The following is a 23,151-nucleotide window of genomic DNA, read 5'->3' on the forward strand; positions in this document are numbered from 1 at the left end:
AATTAACTATTCTTTTTAATGAAAATTTAGCATCAGCAGGTCCATTAATATACTGTATAAGGGATATTTACTTCAGTATCCAAAAGTCATTGTTTTGGCGTGGACCGCTCTACAGCCAGACCCCCTCCACACCGCACCAACCAACTCTCGGCGTGGTCCTACACTAGTCAGTTTAGCACTAGCAGTCAGTCAGTCTCTCAGTCAGAGAGAGTCAGTAGTCACTAGTCAGTCAGTCTGGTCTGGTCGCGAGTGTCATGTGCTGGGGACATTAACACATTCAACACTAGGCTACTGTAAACATTGGAAACAGGTGAGTGTTTATGTTGAAGTTACAACGTCAGGTGTAGAGTTACTTTACGTTACTTTATTAAGTAGCTTATATTTAAATATTTCAATCTTATGGGAATTTCATACCAATTAATAAAATTACATTATACTATAGCTCATCAGTGGCAAAAAAATCGACCAAAAGTATGTATTTTTGCAAACTGGCCCATGTTATTTTTGTTTTATTTTAAATTCATTTTGTGCCTATTTTTGAGCCTATTTTGATTTATAAAGGGATTTTTCACATATACAGGCAGAATATCTTTCCAACAGTATGCGTAGATTTTCCCTGCGATGCACTCGAGCAGAGAAAAAAGGTTTTCAATAAACACGCTTGTCTCTTTAATATATCAAATTAGCCCCATATTAAATCTACTTAAGAAAAGTGGAATTTCCATTGTTGACCCAATTAACATAAATACTCTCAAAACACAAATAAAACCTGCACATAATAGGACCGATAACCTATATTTTGTTACAACCCGCGTGTAAATCGGTCCAGTAGAATAGTCAGGTAAAACTGTCATAAGTTTTGAAAAATTTTTGTAATATGTCAAATTTTAAAACTTGTGAAATAAATTTTAGAACAAACTGAACAAAAAAATCGTTGTCTAGGTTTTAAACGGGTTGAAAGTAGCTCATTTAAGCGTTTTACTGACATCTCCAACTAATTTTTATAATCGACCCACAGTAAAACATAATTAAAAACCCTATAAACTAGAGTGTGTATATAACAACAGTACTTAATTTGAAAGACCTAACACTGCACCTAACTTGTTTCTATGTATTTGTTTAGTCGTTTGCGCTTAACGGTGTATTTATTTATTATTTATGTCTGTGCGGTTGCCATTTCCCGGTTGTTGTATTCAGCAAAATTTAAATACCTCCGCCGCAGCAAACCTGCAGACTAAGCGAATTTCCATTTACCTGGCTGGTTTTCTACTAAAACATTCCCTAAAAATTCTCAGATTTGTATTCTATTTAAACAACATTAATTTCAGTGAGTACTTAGGTTTGCTGCTACAGGGAACATATTGAGGTATTTTTTTTAACGTTGATAGCTTAGTATGAAATAAACAAAATTTCAAAATTTTGTTAAAATATATACATAAACAAGCAAACTACAACAGTTTATATTTTCTCCATAAGAATAACATAGCAATTCTAATTTAACTTTTTTATTATCTCCGTAACAGTTGGTCATACAACAACGCTTCGATGTAAACAATTATTTCTTTTTTAGGCTCTACAAAATGGTTTGGAGAGAAATTATGACATTTTTTTCAGGGTCAAAATGGGAAAAATCTATTTTTACCTCATAGAACCTCCCATAAACCCCCTTCCCATAGTCCGATCATGCTGATTCGTGAACCAATTTGAATAAACGTAGCTTTATACGTTTGTACCAAATTTCATTAAAATCGGATCATGTTTGCTCGAGTTATCCTGCTAACAGACATGTATATGTGAATTTGAACGGATGGTGTTTTTGGCCTCTAGGGACCTAGAAACGAGAAAGTAAATCGGTCCCGGGTCTAGGTCTTACCATGAGAAATACGGCAATAACTTATTCCATATATAGGAAATTCGCTAAAACAGTTTGAAAGGATGACAAATTACTGTACAACAAAGAGTATAGCAATCCTAATTAAAACGAAACTAAAAACGTTCCAATACTCCCGTAATCACGACTGTCATCTTAAAAATACACAAACGATACCGTACGCAAGATTTAAAATGAGTTTGTTCATTTGCCGCATACCTCACATAAGGCAATTATATTTATTTTATGTATGTGACTATAATATTTCATAACGTACTTTCAATATTATAGAAAATGTAACAATAAACTGCTTTTTATGAAGAATCTTTCTTGGCCAGAAAAATAATATGTTGCTTTGAAATTTTTAAATCATACGAAGTAATTGACCCTTTTAGTAATCAATTGCTATAAGGATGCTATAACAGTCCCCCCAAGACATTTCTTTTCTACATTTTTTTTCATATCAATTGACTCATGAGAAGTTTTTCGCCACACTGCTTTAAAAATAACTGTTTTTTACACATGCGTTGAGATTCAAAAGTTCATCTTCTTAGTCATTGGAACATAATGTTTTGATCCAAATCGAACCGAGTCCAAATCGAATGTTTATTTTGAAGAACAACGGATTGATTCGAACCACAATAATTTGAATTCATCGCCTTGACAACCGATATTATGAATGAACCGAAGTTTGTGCAACAGCTGATTGTTTCAAGAGACAAGTTGAAAGAAACATTTGAGGTTATGAAGACACAGTACGTAAAACTTTTGTTTTTATTTAAACCTATTTTTTTGGGAAGTATGACGAAAAATATAGTTTTAAATTATAACTAGCTGTGTACCCGTTCTACGCACGGGGATCTTATAATATTCAGTTGAAACCTTCTTATATAACGAACAGCAGTTGGTTTGCATATTTTAAGATATGCTGGCCAAACTATTATACATAGCTTCATTTTATGTTGTTTTTTGTTGTTCCGGATCGGTATGACAATCAATAAAAGGTTAAATTACCTCTGTGTCTGCCGGTCGATCCTATAACGGTAGGCTTACTTTTATTTTTACTATCTGATCTCGTTTGCATGGCTCAATCACGTCCTGGTTGAAGTTCGTTCGCTACGCTCACTCACCTGTATGTTGGAGCTCGTTCGCTGCGCTCACTTTCCTTCAGGTTAGCTCGTTCGCTACGCTCACTTGCCTTCAGGTTAGCTCGTTCGCTACGCTCACTCGCCTCCAGGTTGCAAATTAGCTGTTGTCATAAATGTAAAAGAAATAATAGTGCTAGTGCTGCACCCTGTTGGTAATCCTTGTAACTTTAATGCTATTGAACATCACAGAACAGAACCAACTTGTTTAATTGAAACAGCTGTTAAGATTCAATAATTTCATTTCTCATAAGGTTAACATGGGCTTCCAGAAATTCCACGTCAAAAATCGACAAAAACTTGATTTTCAAGGGTTTACTGTTAAATATCTAACTGTCTCATATTCGATGAAATACGTCTAAAACCATCTCATATATGTATAGTATTTGGAAAATAAGTTTCAGGCGGGACAGTGCTATAGTTATTGAGGAGTAGTTGTAATAAAGTGCGTATTTTAGCGTTACCAAGAGAATGACAGATAGACAGACAGACAGACAGACAGACAGACAGACAGAAATTGAGATAAGGTTTGATTCGGTTTCTCTGACTTATGAAATGTAAAAATAACCAAAAAGTTCATTATTCTAAGCAATGTACAGACAAAACTCTAATTTTATTTATATAGATGAAATAACACCCATATCTTCTGTCTTTGAATATCAGTTGTTCGTTACACGTTACACATACCACGCTGGCTCTAATAGTATCCTATATGTTATCCCCGCGCAAAACCCCATAGAGCTGATAAAAACCTTATCTAAGATCAGTTGGTAAATTTGCAGTAACCTCCTCGTAGCATTGTCATTGTCACTACTTTGGAGTTCACAGTGTCAAAGTCCTGTTGCATCAACATTTCTCTTGGTATCCTGCCAATGCTGCCTAGCCCACGGTACATCTGGGTCAATGGCTGCATGCTAGCTGCTCCTTGCTAACTCGTCTGTTAACGGTGCTGTCAGTGTCGGCCATTAGATATCAGCTGATTACAACAATTACTACCAGCTGATCTGGAACCGGAAATCATCCATTGTCCACTACAATCTGTTCGATCGTGCGATAGCGTTATTGTTTCGAGAAGAGATTTCTTTAATCGGGTTTCTTTATGGGTTTAAAAGTTGGAAAGTGTGTTGGAAACAAGTAGCTGTACAAATTGTTAAAGAAGTAAGTAACTTAATGATCAAAACTAATCAACTAGCAGTGTCATATACAAGGGGATGAGAATACAGTAGTAACTTTTGGCAGTATTTAATCTGTTGTTCTTGTTACCACTACTTAGACTCTATTCATAAAATAAGAACTTGATAATTTTATAATGTTGTGTGTTGAGTTATTTTGACTTCTTCTCTGTGGTGCTGAGGTTGCATGCGATTGGTCTCATGGTTTCGTACAGGCCTTCTGTCCTGAAAACCTGGGTACGAATTCCGTTAATCGTAAAATTCGCTGCATGAAAGTGACGTTACTACTATTAAATGTGACAAGGACTGTTTATATTGATGATATCCCTCTCCGAGACTTTACTGGTTAATTGTTTTTTAAGTAATCTGTGCTATATATGTACAAACAGGTAAATAAAAACGTTTGATAAAAGATTCATATATCCATTATGATACACGTTCAAACAATACTAGTTTAACTAGGAATACGAAACCACACGAATGGAATATAACTCTTAACACACCGTTTTGATATGACGAACTGGTTATCAGTGTACGGAGGACCGACGATCACGGTAATGCTGTAACTATGAAAGAATGGTAGAGGAATGCTAAATGCTGATGCATGCTAATCTAACTCTGTTCTGAGGTGGCGCAACTCGTGTTAACGTTACGGACAGACTGTCACTGTTTAAAGATCGTTTCTGTTTGGACATGATTACGAACTTCATATAGAACGAAATAATCTTATCGTATGAGACCATGTCACCAGTAAACCAGCGATTCGTAATTTCTTACTCACTCAGTGCATGAATGAGTTGTATGACGTGTGACAACTTACGTTATCATAAACCAAACAAACAACTACCAAGTTTAACTCGAATATAAAGAAGACCAGTAAATGCTTAACAAATGACACACTGAGCCAAATAAATTTAATTTGATAAATGAACTACAGAGACCATGACACATTCTAACTTGAATGGATGGTGGTTGAGGGGTTGTAAAAGTTATCTTATAAGAAATATAGATAAATACTGTTAGAAAATTCTACCTTTCTATAATTATTTTCCTTCGCGTCATTTATTGATCGTTGAATGTCCAAAAGAATGTTATTGACGTTTCCTAATAAACTATGTACTTCACGTAAAGCTTACAACGTAGAATACCTCAATTCAGTATAATTACTGACTTTGCTATCAAATTGAGTGGAAATGTTTGAACTTTTTATACAGATTACCAATTTCAAAACCACTGTGACAGTGACCAATCATAATTTTCGGATAACTATTTGTTCTAGAATTTTGTTTAGTAAAAGAATTAGTTTTATTTTGAACAATGTTGTCCAACATCTAACCTTTAAATTCATAAATCTCCGTATCCTCCCAAACAAGTCGACAGATTAAGTCTAGGGAATAGTGAAAGAACAATATAACTTAACTTCTTCAGTCCATTTACTTACTGTTTATAAATATTTACCGAACGCTACTGTTTGAATTTCGTTTTTGCTCAATAATCTCTCTTGAACTTTTCCCTTAACTTAGTGCTTGGGTTTTGTGTTTTAACACCCGGCGTTGGTCCGGCGGAAGCTGGGTGCTAGAGGAAGACGATTTTCAGTGGCGCCTTTTCTAGGGTTAGGTAACGTCACGGATCAGCTGATCAGCACAGCTGTAGTTGCCACACGGGTAAGTGGTCGCTGTGGTGTCGAGAGTCAGCAATGTTACGTCAAAACCACTGTAGTGCATTGACTGACGTCATGGTGTCAACCCTCTTCAATCTACTATCATATGCCAGCCGAAATGATTCTCGAGAAAATAGCTTGTCGACGAAGTGGTTTTTCGTATTTTCATCCTATTTAGTTTGAAAGTAATTTGTCTTGCAAATGGTGTCACAATCATTTATAAAACTTTTGATACTTTATATTTCCTAAACACTTTGCTTTATGGATACAAAGGTTGGATGTACCAATCAAGTTTTTACTTGAAAATGTATGGATGCCTATCCATCAGCCGTTCTTGTATTTTCATCAGTCATGCATCCTAGAGTAGAAGAATCACCTACAATAACTCATCTCGTCATCTACCACCGCTCCGTCCTCTTCTATTTTTCTTCTTCTACTCTTCCTCCTCTTTCCCACCCTTATTTTTTTCCATTTTCTTCTCCTTTTCTTTATCCTCCTCATATTACCTCGCCGTTTTCCACTTCTTCTTCTTTTTCGTGATGTTTCTTCAGTCCAGTGAGGTGAAATTCTACTGGACTGAGGCTGTTCTAGGACTTTGCCCTCTTCAGTCATTTTCCGACTTCGCAGAATATATTCTCTTCCTTCTTCCAAGGCCTCCTCCAAGTTCTCACTTGATGGGGAAATAGCTTGGCACTAAGATTTAGAAGGTTGTTCAGTCTATAATCACAGTCAACGGGGAAGTAATCTTTGACTAAAATATACTTCCACCAAATAGTATGCATGGAAATCTGTAGTGTTTGTAAAGCAGCAGTATGTGAACGGACAAGTCCGTAACTTCGTCAACAAAAAATAAACGTTCGAAGTCGTTATGTTGTGTCTCGCCATTTTACTATGCAGCAGTTCAATAAAATGTATGTATACAACGCCTTGTGTCAAAATGTCTTGTAATAGTGTTTATTGTAGTGATTAGCTATTCAAAACACTTACACATTGAAACAATGCTATAGTATTTATTGTTATTTACCCATAAAAATGCGGAGTTTAAAGACACCTATCCTGCTCACATTAACACGACGCATATGGAAGTGTGGACAACAACTAACTGCTTGATGCAAAGATAATACCTGTATGGAAGGTTTCGCTGAGGTGACGGTCAACCGGTTTGCGCAGATTCTTCTTCGGCTAAGTAGGTCTGAAGTGGAACATAGCCTTCAGAGTCTTCAAACCACTCTGTGAGAGTCGTCGACATAGTCTTGTTATTGTTGGCTTCATTGTTGCTGTTGTATTGCTGACTCGTGACAACATATTGGTTGTGTCATGAACAATACTGTACTTGGAATTGTCCATCAAACTTGTTGTTTCTTCTGTGTAATTGATTCTCACATGGTAATTGAAGCGCTATAAAGGTTAGACAAATTCGATCTCAAAGTTTTAAGATTTCTATAATGTCTATACAATTTCACTGTCGTTTATTAAAACTAGGGGTCGTCCAGAGGTCGAAAACTCGACCAAAAATATGTAATGTACAGACTTCTCTATTTCCCCCACGCTGTAAATAAAACATGTGATTGGATTTTCTTCCATTTGTTTTGATTTTATGTATATGTTTTGTTGTTATTTCGTCACCAGCATTGCAACCCATAAGGCTAAGTATTTTTTTTTTTTTTAATTAATTTTTTTGCTTATTTTTTAGTCTATTTTAATTTTAAAAAGTGATTCTGCACAACTACAGGCAAATATCTTTTTAACAGTATGTGTATATCTTCCCTGTGATGTACAAGTGCTGAGAAAAATGGTTTTAAAGAAACATGCTTGCCTATTAATTCCGACAAACTTAAAGTAAATAAAACCTGATTAAACCCCTAATAGTTTTTTTTTCTTAAAGTTGTAGTTGTGTTGACTACCAGTGTGCATTATTATTGTGGTGAATAGTGGTAAAAGGGTATAGTGTGGTGAAAAATAGCGTTCGTAACTATCTCGAGCCGGCAAAACCTCATTTTTGTACGAAATACACTATTACCTACGACCGTTTTTTAAAGTAGCCATTTCAGTCCAGTTCTTAGAATTGAAAAGTTTCACTTTACAGCTGTTTACTTTCATATCCGCATAGTTTCATTTCATATCCGCATAGTTTTCTCATATCCACACAGGTAACGGACCAATGAGGATCAAGTATTGAGAGAAAAGAATTTAAATTGTAATGCTTTGAACGTCAACTAATCAGCTGATCAGCTGATCAGTTGACCAATTTAATTGTTGATCCGACTTGTTCATGTTGATACTCGCGTATTCTTAATTAAGTTGGTGGAAGTCCAAAAATAAATGAAATATTTGCCGAACACCTGATACAATATTATTTATGGTAAGAATGCTGCTAGCAATGTAATATTTAACGAAGTTTAACAAACACGTAATTACAGGAAATCAGCTGATTATACAACAAGTCGTTGCATCACTTTCAGTGGCAATGACAATACACGAAAACATAACCTCTCTAAAAAGTTATCATTAGTGATTGTTAGTAATTAAATCCAGATTGATAGTAATTAAAAAACGGTCGTAGGTAAAGTAGTGTACGCAACTCGCGTTAATAGTCTTTACGACACTCGTAGAAGTTTTTAAGGCACTCGCCAAGGCTCGTGCCTTAAATTTTCTACTCGTGTCGTAAAGACTCACTTAACGCAATCGTTGCGTAAACTACTATTGGTTTTCTGTATTTTTAACTCAGTTATTCTACGCTAGTTTGCAAATCGACATGAAAAGTATTCTAAATTAAATCATAGATACACCTTCACTATATAACCTTCGTGTACCTTCGTGTATCGTAGGTACACCTAGTAGAGTTGTTTAAGTGTGAGAAGTCCACAAACCCCGCTGTACAGTGCACGGCTGCTGATTCTATCATTGTAGCAATTTTGTCATTGGGGTCCAAATTGACGCACAATTACCGTATCCTCTCTCTATACTCGCTATATGGTACGGGGAAATACAAACCTTCGAATGATCCAACAAAACATGAGTGTGTTGTTTTCAACGTACTACAAGTAGAATTGTAATCTCAAAATCCGAATATTGTCTATTTGTTTAACATAGTGTCCGTTTCACTGTTTGTTCATGACACCAGAGAACAACGGCTCAAGATCATACGGTTTGACTGTAGCAAAGTTTTCAAGGTGAAATAACAACAAATTAATCGCACCTTGCTATGTCTTGAACCAACAGTAGTCGGGAGATAAGAAAAGTAAACATGTACAGATCAGCTGTATACGCTATGTGCGTTTCATGGCATCCACGTTTCTGCTTGTTTCTAAAATGCACAATAAACTATGATCGTAGTGCCTGGACCTGGAGGACGCCTCCTTTAATCAATTAGGTGTTTCAAATGCCTTATTGGGCCTTAAAGATGAATGTAATTCCAGATTTAACCACTACTCCTATATAAAATTTTAATCCATAAAAGATTTCCTTGCAAAGCTGTGGTATTGGCTACACTGTATCTCCGGATGTCCGGGGAGTGTCCCAATCATCAAGCACAAAGGAAAACAGCTGATCTGAATTAAAAGGCCGCTTCAAAGGTGTAATCTTAAAAGGAAAGAAGCGGAAAAATATGATTTCCGCTTTTACTACCGTCAGTGACTCAATTTCCGATGCCAACTTCCTTGTAAAATCCCTTCTTTGTCGCTAAAAATGTTCAACCACAATGGGTTTGACAGATTTTGTTTTTTACTATCTTTTGAAAAGTGTTGAATCAATATTACAGAAATATTACGATAATTTATGTACACATTTCAGAGTATTTTATTATTATTATTTATTTATAAATCCTCTACTTTTAGGTGAAATACTGATTTTTGTCCTTTTTATATTTTTTGATCAAACTTTTAGCATGGCTCAAAACATGTTTGTTGTCAATTCTGAATATTCAATCTTGTTTATTTCATTCATTAACATATATTTACCAATCATTTGCTATTATATTCATTGCCATATTTTCATATCAATATTGTATATAATATTAGGGCGCACATTGGGACCGTCGTGGAACGTCCCCATTGCACGTTGAACGTTTGCAGTACAATAAGTGCAATTACACACATAATTTGAACAATTACAATTGCTCTCTTTGCCATTTTTAGGCTGGTCGTCTATATGTTTATATTGTGTTTGTTCGGGATGAGTATGTTAAGCACTAATGTAAAAGACTATGGCTTAAAGCCGAAACCCGGGTCATCCACTAAAAAGGAAGAATCAGAGACGAGACGTAAAATCTGGTATGTACGCGATTGTATACCTGCTAAATAATCAAAGGAAGGATAGTTTACTCCCAGGATACTGCAAACATACACTGAACCTCGCACATTATTGAATACTGCTGTTCTCAACACCAGGGAAGAAGGTCCTCAATAGTAAACAACAGTTATAATGTCTGTAATCCTAGATTCACCCAAGGCAATAGTAATTGAAGGCCGTGCTTCTATTAGGGACGTGAAGATTCTTCGCAAAGGTCATTTGAGATTATTAAAGGTGAAATTCTGAATGCCACATTCATACATAAAGGCCGAACTTTCACGAACATGTTTTGTTGAAAAATATTCTCGTTGTAGCAGCCTTGTAGAAGAAGTGAATGTGTTGTTGCATTATTGATTCTCGAACTAGTTAAAAATAAAAGGAAAAATACATATACCGTCCTTTTAAGTGGTTTAGTTATTTTAATAATGATAGAATTTTGACAATAAAGTTAAATTACGTCTTCCAAGCAGATAAATAGGCCTACTCTTTTCATGGCTCATTTTATGTAGGCTAGCAATTGTATACAAATAAGTGAAGATTTACATGTTACATTTAAATTGAAAATATAAAAGGTTTAATTTACCTGTTGCGTCAATTGATCCTTTAAGTTAGTTAAATAACTACGGCCGTTTCGTACTGCTAAACGAGTACATCTTCAGGTCATGAACGTTAAAATACGGCCTTCTCATCCATGGGTGGAGTCGTCAGCACATTTAGGACACATAACACGAACACATACGAAACAATAAAATATTTACAATTAAAAAACTTGGCCAAGTAGTCCGAACACGAGAGTTGTGTAACCGGTAGCGTTAGATGATGAGTCATGCTACCGGTTACACAACTCTCGTGTTCGGACTACTTGGCCAAGTTTTTTAATTGTAAATATTTTATTGTTTCGTATGTGTTCGTGTTATGTGTCCTAAATGTGCTGACGACTCCACCCATGGATGAGAAGGCCGTATTTTAACGTTCATGACCTGAAGATGTACTCGTTTAGCAGTACGAAACGGCCGTAGTTATTTAACTAACTTAAAGGATCAATTGACGCAACAGGTAAATTAAACCTTTTATATTTGCATTACCTTGATCCAGAGGCTAACCCATCATGAAATTTAAATTGAGTCAAAAAGGAATATGTAGAATAGAGATTATTACTGAGTAATATTTTATATTACTGAACTAGTAAAGATGTTATATGTTATAATTGAGGAAAAGTTAAGAGTGATAAATTGATTTTTCATAAAATCTTTAAAATTGTAAACCTAATAAATTTAATGCTTTTCTGTTTAAAATTACATAAGTTAACTATATTCCGCAATTCCATCACTAAGAGCCGATTTTCTGTATAATGCTACCATGAGTACCACCCTGGTACCACCACAGAGAATATTGTCTGTGGCACCATATAGTCAATGGTATTGGTAACACTGTCAGAACAATTTAAATTGTTTACTTAAATTTGCTAACATCTTTGTTGTATCCAAACTTGTTCAAATCACTGAATAATATGTTCTTCTGTAAATCATAGATTAAACTGCAATCCTTACGTTGTTTGTATTTACAAAACTTTACGTTGATGTCAGAGTATTAATTTTCTTTGCGAAATATTCTTCTCGCAGTGGGACTATAAATCATCTCGATTACGTGTCACCCTGTATGTGTGCAATATTATGTTTTGCACATACAACCTCCGACCTCTACTATGCAATGCCTGTTTTCAAAGACATGCATATGCAGATTTGTATACTATTTTACTTATGTAAATTTTTATTCGATGTAGAAAAGAAACAACTTTGTATGAAACTGGTTGGATAATAATTAAGGACTGTAGGAATCACATCAACATGTAAATTAAATTCAGTATAAGTTGGTGAAAACTTTAAAAACGATATATCAGAGAGCTTTTTCAGCACACACGTATTTCAATTATAACATTGAATAATAAACACTTATAACATTACAACAATGAACATTTAATTCATAGATCAAGCTTAGCAATGAAAACAACTATAAGTATACTACAAAATATTAAACAGCTGTTTCAAATTACTGTATTATTTGTATACAGGGGTGGCAAAAAGTTCTGGAACAAACCAATATTTTTTCCAGGTTCCACTTACACAATTGAAACTTTGCAAATTGTTTATGGGTATAAAAAAACTACTTTTTTAGAATATAGCTGATTTTTCGCCTACTATGGGGGACTGAGTCGGTCAGGAGTCGGAGAAAAATCTTAAATGTAAGCATGTATTGTTATGCATATTATTTTAAAGGTATTGATGAGACAAACACAATGACATAATCAAAATGATAAATGGGTGGTCCTGAAAAAATTTTATGGCTGTTCAAAGTTTTGATATGCTGCATATTAAATGAGCCTTATTCTAAGTTTAATTTATTTTTACATTTTCCATGTATTACAGATATTTTATAAGAGTCAGGATTTAATTATTTATACCCGTAATCAATATGCAAAGTTGAACGTGTAATACAATTAGGAATATCGATAACCTGAGATTTCTTCGTATAATATTTTACTAAATCACTTGAACTAGTGTACCTGTTGCTCGAATTCGAGCAATTGCGAAGCATTACAGGCAACTCACGAAGATTATGGAAATACTCACGATCTACACAACATTTAGATATAATCAAAATCTTTTGTAAATATCTTATCTTTTCTCAAAAAGCTGATCTTGTAAGTTAACTCCTTAAGAAATAATTTTAAGAGTTACTGTGATATTAAATTTTCCACTGATTTGGTAATAGAACATTATATTGCAAAACATGACACGATGCAGAATAAAATCAATTTTAAAATCAGAAAAACCCATTGCAAATACTGTACTTCATTTTGAATAAATCAATAAATCACAATTTAAATATTAACAGCTGTTTCATTAAAAAGTAGTGTAGAATTATGCATATGGTAAACAAATTTGAAGAGGCAACTTTAAAGGCTTCTGGGGCAGAGCCCCAAGGGAATTTACCTCGTTCCTCTTTTGATGGCTCATCTATAGACCAAGACCTTTCTTTAGAGACCCCTACCAAGTTTCTATGCCCAGCCGTTCTCTCAAATTAGCTGGGACAAAAACCCAGTTTTTCCTCCATAAGAATAACATGGGATGGGAATTCAAAGGCCACTGGGGCAGAGCCCCAAGGGAATTTACCACGTTTCTCTTTTGATGGCTCATCTACAGACCAAGACCTTTCTTTAGACACCTCTACCGAGTTTCTACGCCCAGCCGTTCTCTCAATTTAGCTATGACAAAGAAAAACAGTTTCAAATTAATATATAGATAATAGGTTAACATTCTCCACAAATAACTTACCATCTGCTATAATAGCACACTCCCAATGCTTTGAACCAAATGAATTAGTTTCGGTGCCACTGGTGCCAGTGTCTATGGTCACGACAGCTTAGGCTACAATCAACAGTCAATAAACTTAAAGCCTTGAAATGAGCTGTTATTGACTATTTCTTCGTATCTTATATAAATAAAGCCATGACGTCCTTACATTATCATGCTCTGTCAATAAATTAATCGTCTCGTAAGTCTAACTGCGTTCCAAAGTTATATTTACGTTTTCGTTATTTTAAACTCTTACGCGCACAGCAAACATTACAGACCTAGACATTTTAATGGATTACAACTTAGATTTCAGGCAACTCTTATACTTTAGCCATAGACATAGCTTTTGTCCTATCTTGGAGTTAGCTTATACTTAACTCTTCGACATAGACCTTATACTTAGTTCTGGGACGTAGCTGTTGTGCTTCGGTCATAGATTTAGCACATACGACTTTACTTAGCTCATGAACTTCGAAACTAAAATTGACTTATAAACTTAGCTCATTGACAAAACTCTGGTACTTAACTCTAAACACACTCGTATTCACTTCCTCCTCCATTCAGCTTTCTCTATTCAAGTGTTTGGATACATGGAGGCAGTGGCAGTATAATATTGAGAGTGTATATTCAGTTTTCTTGCGATTGCGACTGTCGTCCCGCAGGTTCGTGACCCAGAACGAGAGTTCTGCAACCCACTTTCTCGATCTTCTCCGCTGCCGGTCTGTCTGCTGGGGCTTACCCCAACTCCGCGCGGTGGTCAGAAATCTGTCAAAACCGACTGCCCAACTCCGCGCAGTGGTCACTTCGGGTCCCTCGCGGCACATGCCCAACTCCGCGCAGTGGTCAATGTTGGCTCTCACAGCCCTGACGGATGAGAGTTTGTGCTCTAAGTTTGAAATTATGATATATTTTAATCATTTATAAGAAAGGGAAAGTAAAAAGGTATATGCCTACCCAAAACAGGAGACGAAGCTTAAAAACCACTAATATAAGAAGTTTTAAAAAGCCCGTGAGAAAGAGTGACTGTAAATTTATATGTTCCAAAGTCTACAATACTCAATCATTCACATTAGTACTGGGTTTATGAGCTTACTGATAAACTTGAGTACCAAATTCAAAAATGTTAGTCTTGTAAACAACCACAGATTGCTTCAACAAATTGGCACACTTATATCAATCACCCTGTATAGGGAATAGGCTATTACCGTGGGTCTCATGGTAAGACCTGGACTCACTGATTAAATTTTTCGTTTTTATTTCCCAAAGGCCGAAAACACCATCCGTTCAAATTCATATATATATATACCGGTATATATATTTTATGTGGAAATATGTAAGTCTGTTAGCACGATAACTCGAGCAAAATGATCTGATTTTGATTAAATTTGGTGTGAACGTGTAAACCGTTTATTCGAACGAGTTCACAAACCAGCACGATTGAACCATGTGAACGGGGGCTTATGTATATATTATGAAAGTATAACGGTTTGAAATTTCTTTCGAAACCACTTTGTAAAGCTTAAAAACAAATAATTCAGTATATCGAAGCGTAAAAGCGCCATAATAGTTACAGAAAAAATGCCAAAGAATTCTTATTTTTAAATTCTCATGTTATTCTTATGGCGAATAAGTAAACTGTTGTAAATTCCTGTAAAAGGAACTTATTTTGATTAAATTGTCAAATGCATTTATTTTACACTTAATTATTAACATTTCACACTTTTTACCCTGTCTCAAACTCTTTTTGATGGGTCTGTAATTGACGGGTACCTAACCTTAATATTACAAGTGGCCACCGCGCGGAGTTGGAATCGGCCCTAAAAGTGACCACTGCGCGGAGTTGGGCTGAACCCTTCGGGGGCCATAAAACTTTTCCTCGGATTAAATTTGACCACTGCGCGGAGTTGGGCAATCCCCGTCTGCTGTGGTCGTGGTTGTTGTTGGTTCGGTTTGTGGTTGTTTTGTGTTTGTGTTTTCTTGTGTTTGTATCTGCTGTGGACGTGCTCAATGCTCATAGTTGATGTAAGAATATTATTCTTGTAATTAAATTGTTGGACTAAGAAAACACGCTGGTTAAAATAGTTCATTATACGTTTTTTCTCGGTTTTATAGGAAGTAAGATGAATTGGTCTTAAACGCATTAGTCTATAACTATAAAATTTACCAAATAGTAAAATTTTTAAACTTATGTAACTTGCAATTAATTTTGGTAAAACTAATGGCTTTTGTGGAATTTGATTTCAAATATTTTGAATAGCCGTTATTTGTAAATGTTTTCAACATTTGTATTCTTATTTTGCAAAATGATATCGGCTAATACAATAAAGATTTTGCCAAATTTCAACGCTGTAGCTCAAACTGTTAAAGAGTTATGAATGTTTTTATAACAAAACACATACAGACAGACGATAGACGGAAAGAGATAGTAAATAACTATATTTGTATACAAATTGTATGGGTATTGTTTAAAGAGTCTTCATATAGACGTATCCTCGAGTTGGACAAGTTGTTCCCCAAGGAAGATTGCATGTTGTGAGGCTATATAGCAGAGGAATCCGCAGCTTCGGGGACCGGTTTTGCAAAGTTCAATGTGAAGGTCAACAAATTGGTTGCATTACGTTTGCCAGAATCACACCCCCTCTGACTTTATTGCTGGATAGAATTACTTTATTTATAAATATCTACTGTGGATCTGATGGTCAAAATAATACGAGATCCACGACCAATATCGATTTTGTTTAGATGAGATAAATAATTTGGTATCAATAAATCTTTAATGTATTGATTGCTCTTGTATTTGATAATGTGTAATTTAATACGTTTTCCCCCAATAATTTTTTTTTAAGTCTAGCGAAACAACAAATTACTTAATTAAAATTCGAAAACATTGCAGGAGTCAGTTGTCCATGTTTAACATCGTCTGATTGATTTAGCATTATTTTATAGCATTCCGGGTTTTAAACCAAATTAGAAATTTTACCACGTCGCGTCGATAGACTATCTACATAATAAAATAAAATAGCATAAAACGAAAAATCCTAATTCTTGGCACGCAAATGAGTTTATAGCTTCAAAACTATCGCATTGTTTTGTATTCCAACTCCAACCCAATAGGAACCATCATTAGCTGTGATAACAGCACGATATTGTACGAGTTAAATCTTTACCTTTTGACCTACGGCAATGAAAAAATATTTTGAAGTAATTTCTAAATAGTTAATATTTATTTAAATAATGAACATTAAGAAATAAACTATTGATAGCAAGGGGTAGGCATAATCCTAATCGAGCATAAAAGTGCAATCCTAATCAGTTTTACATATTTCTCGTAAGTAATCTTACATTTACCCACCCTATGTGAACACCTCCCGATACTGCTGTACTTAGTATGTTGAGGGATCATCGCCATGATGAATTATATAAATTATGATTGAAATTAATTATAATTTCCTGTTCTAGGAAAGTTCTCACGTCATATACTTATACACATTCAATGATGTGCCTAGTCGAATGTTAGTTTAGTCAAAAATACATCACCTAAGCTATAGTTATCGTATGCAAAATTCTTCTTTCAATTTTGCTTTATACACAAGGTTTTTATACACAAGGCCTACAAGGTTTAAGAACCTTGTAAATTTATTTTAGTATCATAAGAAGAGGATTGTGATTGCAATAAGATAAGAAACGTGCATGATGTGAAGAGAAGTCACGCATGGTTACTCAATGTAACCTTGTATGCTCGGGAATCTGCAGCATGAGCATTGAGCATTGAGCATTGAGCATTGGACTGTGTGAAGATTGCTGCATTCACTGAAATGTTTATCGTGAACATAATAACAATAGTCGAGCCGCATTCTGACATGTCTTAAGAGTTTCCCAAGAATAAACACCATCATGTTTTTTTCAACTGACAATATTGTTTTTATATTTATCGTCCTATAACTGAAATAATACACAGTGACGAAGGTACTAAATACAGTAAAAGTCTTCCACTGGTTTTGAAGTAAAATCATATTGTATAAAAAACATATTGAAGTCATATTGTACTTTTGGGTTAAAGCTGAAGATTTTGAACACTACACCTCTAGTTTCTATAGGACTCTATTTAAGGACAGTGGAATTATAGAGTGAAGACCGATTTTATAGCATTTTCAGTCTGTGAATCTAGCAGAGGTTATATCTATATTCTGTGATATATCACTCGCAAAATACAATACTTCAAAAGCGTAACCAGAGGATCGACAGACACCTCGGAAGACGTCTTGACACAACAAAGACCTCCAAATCAATTTATCACACGTAGACGTAGGAGTCTTGACAAGTTCAACGACCTTTAAAATAACGCCAGGTGACGCGAATCATTACGTAATATAAGCTAGACATTTATATCACTAGTATGCTTTAATTAGCTCATCAAGATGCTTGCTGAAATTTGGTGTACAAAACACTCAGCCAGAATGAATAGTTTTGTAGAAACTAGTACAGTACTAAATACGAGTACAGTTGAATGAAAGACACCGAATTTGAAAATTAGATCAGATTTTGTGGGTTTTTCTAATTCGTATCGTCCAGGGCGGGTTAAGGATTTGAATCCCCGACCTTAAAACGTGATTTTATGCAAGCAAAACGTGTTTCTAAAATTTTAAGAAATATCTTTTATATGTCTCTAAATAGCCTAAAATCGCGAGTCTACAGGTCTAAGTTTCTAACATTGCATACCCCCAAACCCCTGGTGTAGTCCCCCCCCCCTCTTAGGGGCATTCTAGTTACACCTATGAGACCAACAATAAAATTGTGTGAATTAGTTTGTTAGTTTATATGCCTATACACTACTATCAAGGCTTTTTGTGGAGGGAGATTTTCAATATAGACAGACCTCCCCGCGTTTAGAGACCATCCAATTTACTTTATTGCTGGATTGGGTCACCGGAATTTTATCCCTATGGGATTTTACCCCCTGGGCCAAGCTGACGTCACCTGAGCGCTCTAAAGTTTGTTCACAAGCGGAATTTTACCCCTGCGGATTTTGAAGTCCAATGAAAATAGACAGAGTGTGGTAAATTAGACTAGCAATAAAAACCGGAATTTTACCCCCTGGTTTGTGACGTCAGTTACGGCCAGGGGGATAAAATTCTGGCGACCCAAGATTGTATATCACAAGAAATGCTCTCGGTAACAAGTCACAACATGGGCAACATTAATGATTGGACCTCCAGGACAGATATATAATTCAATTAAAGCCATTTTATTTTATTCAGTACCGGTATTGCTGATGAGACCGTCTTGTCTTTTGCTCATGAGGATAACTTTAACTTCATAAAAAATACAATGAAAATTAACTACTCCTGTAGGTCCAAGTTTCACATTATATTCCAAGTTATTGATTCTACTTTATATTTATTTTGTAGTCCTCCAGGGCCATATTTAAAATGTTTTCTCCTATGTTATAATACATTTTCTTTGATGCTCATAAAAAATATAATTTTATTACTTATTTTATTTTTTTATTCTTCCTGGTTGAAGTATCACGCTCTATCCACTATATCATCCCCTATCATGAGTATACTAGTATACATATTATCTCCACATGCACATAAAAATTTATAAAATTGTAGACTAATAAAAACAAAAAAAATTTAAATTCAACAAAGAATTAAAATAGCTATTTTATTCATTCCACCACTCCACTGTTGAGGTTACTCTATACACATCCTAAAATGTTCAAACCTCTATACACATCCTAAAATGTTCAATCAATTCAATAAATAAATGTTGATTTATTTATTTATCGAGAATTGTCTCAACTAATTGCAGCACATGTCACATACTGTACAAAGTCATTCACTGGTTAACATGAAAGTGAAGATCGCAATGAAATACACTTAAAGATTCAAAAATATCCAAAGATTTTGTAGAACAAGAAGGACAAATTTAAAACTCAACTGCATCTAATATTAGGCAACAATAAATGTTAACCAAGATAAAGCAAGCTCTTAACAGTCAGTTCTGAGGTGTTGGTACTGGTGATAAGGCAATGCAAGAATGTCAACACTAACTGTAAATTGTACTGAGTTGCTAAACAGTATACAATGCTTGTCATATGCAGTCTTTTGATCGTTGTTTTTAAGATAAAGTACACCGTCATCAATCTTATATGAAATGCTACTATTGGTTCTTGGTTGTAAACAAATGTGTTTGGAACTGATAAATAGTATCAAAGAGTGGCTGATAAAATTGTTTACTAATATCCAAAATTATTTGTTGAGGAAGTTTCGACTAATTAGGATACCAAATATTTCCAAATATTCTTGTAAAAATTACATAGTTCATTCAAACTGAAGAGTTCATTCAGTAAGAGAAAAGGCATTGTGATAAGCCTGTTTAAAAACATTTTGTAAACAGATTAACAGGTATAATATTTTTCTAAATGTAATCTTTTTCAAATCCTAATATTTCTAAAACTTTGGATTCCTGCAGAATGAAAGGAGATGCCGGGCTGCTGTGTGGTCTTGGACCTTGGAGGCCATCCTGGTTACAGAAGTTCAACTCTTCCAAAGGCTTCCTGGTGGTGTACGGACTCCTGGGCACCATCCAGGCCATGTCCTACATCTACTTCGTGGCCACTCTCACTACACTCGAGAAGAGGTTCAAGATCTCCAGTAAAACCACAGGTAACATTGCAGTATAGTTGGTGATGGTGGATCGAACAAAACACAGTTGATAGAATAAAACATGATAAGTTTTGGTTCCTGTTCTTGTATAAGCTATTATTTAGGTATTCAAAACTCAAATTTGTTGTTGGGAAGAACAATAAACATTGAATGAAATTAGTTGAATGGAAAACAATAAACATTGAAACAGGTAATACAGGTTCACATGACACACTTGAGTCTTATGTAACATAATTAACCCCCAAAAGACTTAAGTGTTCCTCTACACTCATGTATGCTTTTTCCATATTATAACTCAGAGTACAATAACAATGTGATGAGTTTCACAAACTAGAAACTAGCCCAAAACAAATTCTCTGTAAAAAATTAAATTGAGCAAGATTTTAGTTTTTTTTATATTATTAGTGAGTACACCTGAACAAGAGCAAAGCCAATAGTAATTAAGCCTCGTTCTCGTAGTTTGAGTATATTGGTCAAGATACACTATCTGCTGTAAGGTCAAGATGATCACGGTTCTTGGAAATAAGATCAAGGGTGAATTGATAATCTTTTACATGCTTAGAGGTTGAAAAAAGTGGATGAAGGGAGATTATATATCTACAAAAACAAAACAATTGAAAATGTTCTCAGAGGTTCTATTTGGTTCATTACTTTTATTATCTTTTGGTGTCTTTAAACCTCAAATTATTTCTGATGATATAATTCAAGATTCTTTTAAACTGAGATTAATTTTAGTTTGTCTTCATTGGCATCAATAGTTATGCTGTTTTGAAAAAAACATAATTTAAACTATATTCAATTTGTTCAAATCATAGTTTCAGTTTTTCCTGATTTTATAATATGTAAATTTATTTTTTATTCAATCTTTACATGGGTTTCCTTGTTCACAACTGGTGTCTGCAAGTAATCAGCAGACAAATAAACAATTTCTCAAAGTCCCATCGTAGCATCTCAATTGTATCTCTCTAATGTGATGACTGAAGATGCAATCAATACAGGGATAAAATCCCCCTTGAATTGTTTTCACCATTTCCCATTGCAGAGACTAGATGAACCGCTAGAACTAGATTAGTCCTTATGGTTGAAAAAATAGCAAGTTGTTTATAGTGCTTGCATTCAAATTTGAAGGCTTTGATTCCAATTGGGGTGGTTTAATGAACCAATAGCCAATTTTGGGAGGCAAACAGTTAGTGATGCTATCTATCGAAATTTTAACACTATAGAGACACTATTCTAATTCTATTTTAACACTATTCTAAGTCTATGGTTTATACAGATTCCTTACATAACACAAAACAAATGTGTGTACTTCTAATTAATTGTTGCTATTCTTCTATTTTGTGTCCAGGTCTGATGATGTCAGGTAATGAGATCAGTCAGGTGCTTCTGTCTCTCATCCTCTCCTACTACGGAGGCCAGAGGAACCGTCCGCTGTGGATCGCGTGGGGTGTCGCCTTCTCTGCAGCCTCCTGCTACATCCTCGCTATGCCTCACCTCCTCTACGGCCCAGGGGAGGACGCCCTAGCTCTCACCAAGGAGTACACCAACACATTTAACTCATCTTCATCATCTAGTACGGAAAAGTATTTTTATTAAAAATCAAATCATAGGTGGTAGTATTGTTAGAATTTAAAGTTGAAGTCTAGACGGCAGCTAAAAGTTATTATGAAAGCGATAGATGTTTGTGAATCCGATTTCAAATGATTCTTCATACCATATTGATGTATTCATGATTGTCTAGGTATAAAACAATGACATTTTATGCTGAGTTGTACATTTGATAGTTTATTTCACAGGAAATAGATTAAAGTTTAAGGTAATTAGTTGTTTTAAAACCTCTAAGTTCATAAAAAAAATTATTGCGTGAGTCTTAAAGAAAACTTTGGTATGCTTATAATGCTGATATAATCCCTACATAGTTCATTTGAGTAACATCGTTACAATAAATTACAAATATAAAGTTCCTGCACATACGATCTCATACACGTGTGAATTGCAAGGAAAATCGATTGAAAGAAATGAAAGACTGTTGAAGTCACGTGTGAGGCGATTCTCATTCCACCGACAATCAGTCGCTAATGGTCACCAGTCGCCACAATAGCTCTCTGTCAAAGGATTCTGCAGCCTCACACAAATAGCTGCCAAGGTCAATTCTTCCATTAAGGCCAATTGTAGAAGGGTAATACTTAAGGTGTTTATTCATGGCCGAACATATACTTGATTTAATGGATACTAGGAATACTAGGATCTGGTTTAAAGATCCAGGTAATACGTCTGGTGCTTACCATACGTCCTGCTATTTTGAATTGTCTAGCTTTTTTTTTAAAGATTTGTTAATATTTAACATCTACCCGTGTTATACACTGACAGAGAATGAATTAAATGCTATTGACTGCTTGTTCATGGGTATATATCTGTATACAATTTAGTAATTTATATGTTTTATTGGAGAACTTTTAAATGTAATCATAACAACAAACTGTTTTGCTCCTAACAACGTCTAACTTAAATATACATTAATCAAATGTCATTTACACCGAAGAAGTCTCTAATCAAGATTACAAGCTTACAAATTCTAATTTTAGAATTTTTTGTGCAAAATATACTTACCGTATGATTTTATTGCAAACAGTTTTCTGTAGTTTCTAGGTACGATTTTGTAAAGCTCAAATTACAATTTTAGCATCATCTAAACAGCCACATCTTTTTTTAACAGTTTCAGCTACTTTTCTTAGGGTTTAAGAGTAAAAATTTAAAAACGTACGTTTTCAGGAAAAGCATTTTGCAAAATTTTTTCCCCTGTTTTCAAAACTTTTATTATTATTTTTATTTCATTAACATTTGAAGTTTTATAAAATGTCCATGGTAACGCAATATCTTTGGTATTTTTTTTTTTTTTTTAAGAGCATCTTTAGTGGAAAAACACAAAATCCTGTCACGACCATAACGGACTTTTAAATGAATATTAAAAATAGTTAATATTATTT

General features: G+C 34.7%; 1 protein-coding gene across 1 annotated transcript in view; it reads left to right on the plus strand.

Annotated features, from left to right (window-relative positions):
• The first annotated feature begins 206 nt into the window (after nt 1-206).
• LOC128989920 (solute carrier organic anion transporter family member 74D-like) overlaps nt 207-23,151 on the plus strand; it is a 36,837-nt gene continuing 13,892 nt past the window's right edge. Inside the window, exons 1-3 of the mRNA XM_054412055.1 lie at nt 207-310; nt 19,971-20,164; nt 21,513-21,737. Of these exons, the coding sequence (XP_054268030.1) occupies nt 19,972-20,164; nt 21,513-21,737 (418 nt within the window). The 5' untranslated portion in view covers nt 207-310; nt 19,971. The remainder of the gene's footprint in view (nt 311-19,970; nt 20,165-21,512; nt 21,738-23,151) is intronic.

Source organism: Macrosteles quadrilineatus, unplaced genomic scaffold (assembly GCF_028750875.1).
Source record: "Macrosteles quadrilineatus isolate MER2022 unplaced genomic scaffold, UCM_ALF_1.0 Scaffold_3__2_contigs__length_128488019, whole genome shotgun sequence".
Lineage (NCBI taxonomy): Eukaryota > Metazoa > Arthropoda > Insecta > Hemiptera > Cicadellidae > Macrosteles > Macrosteles quadrilineatus.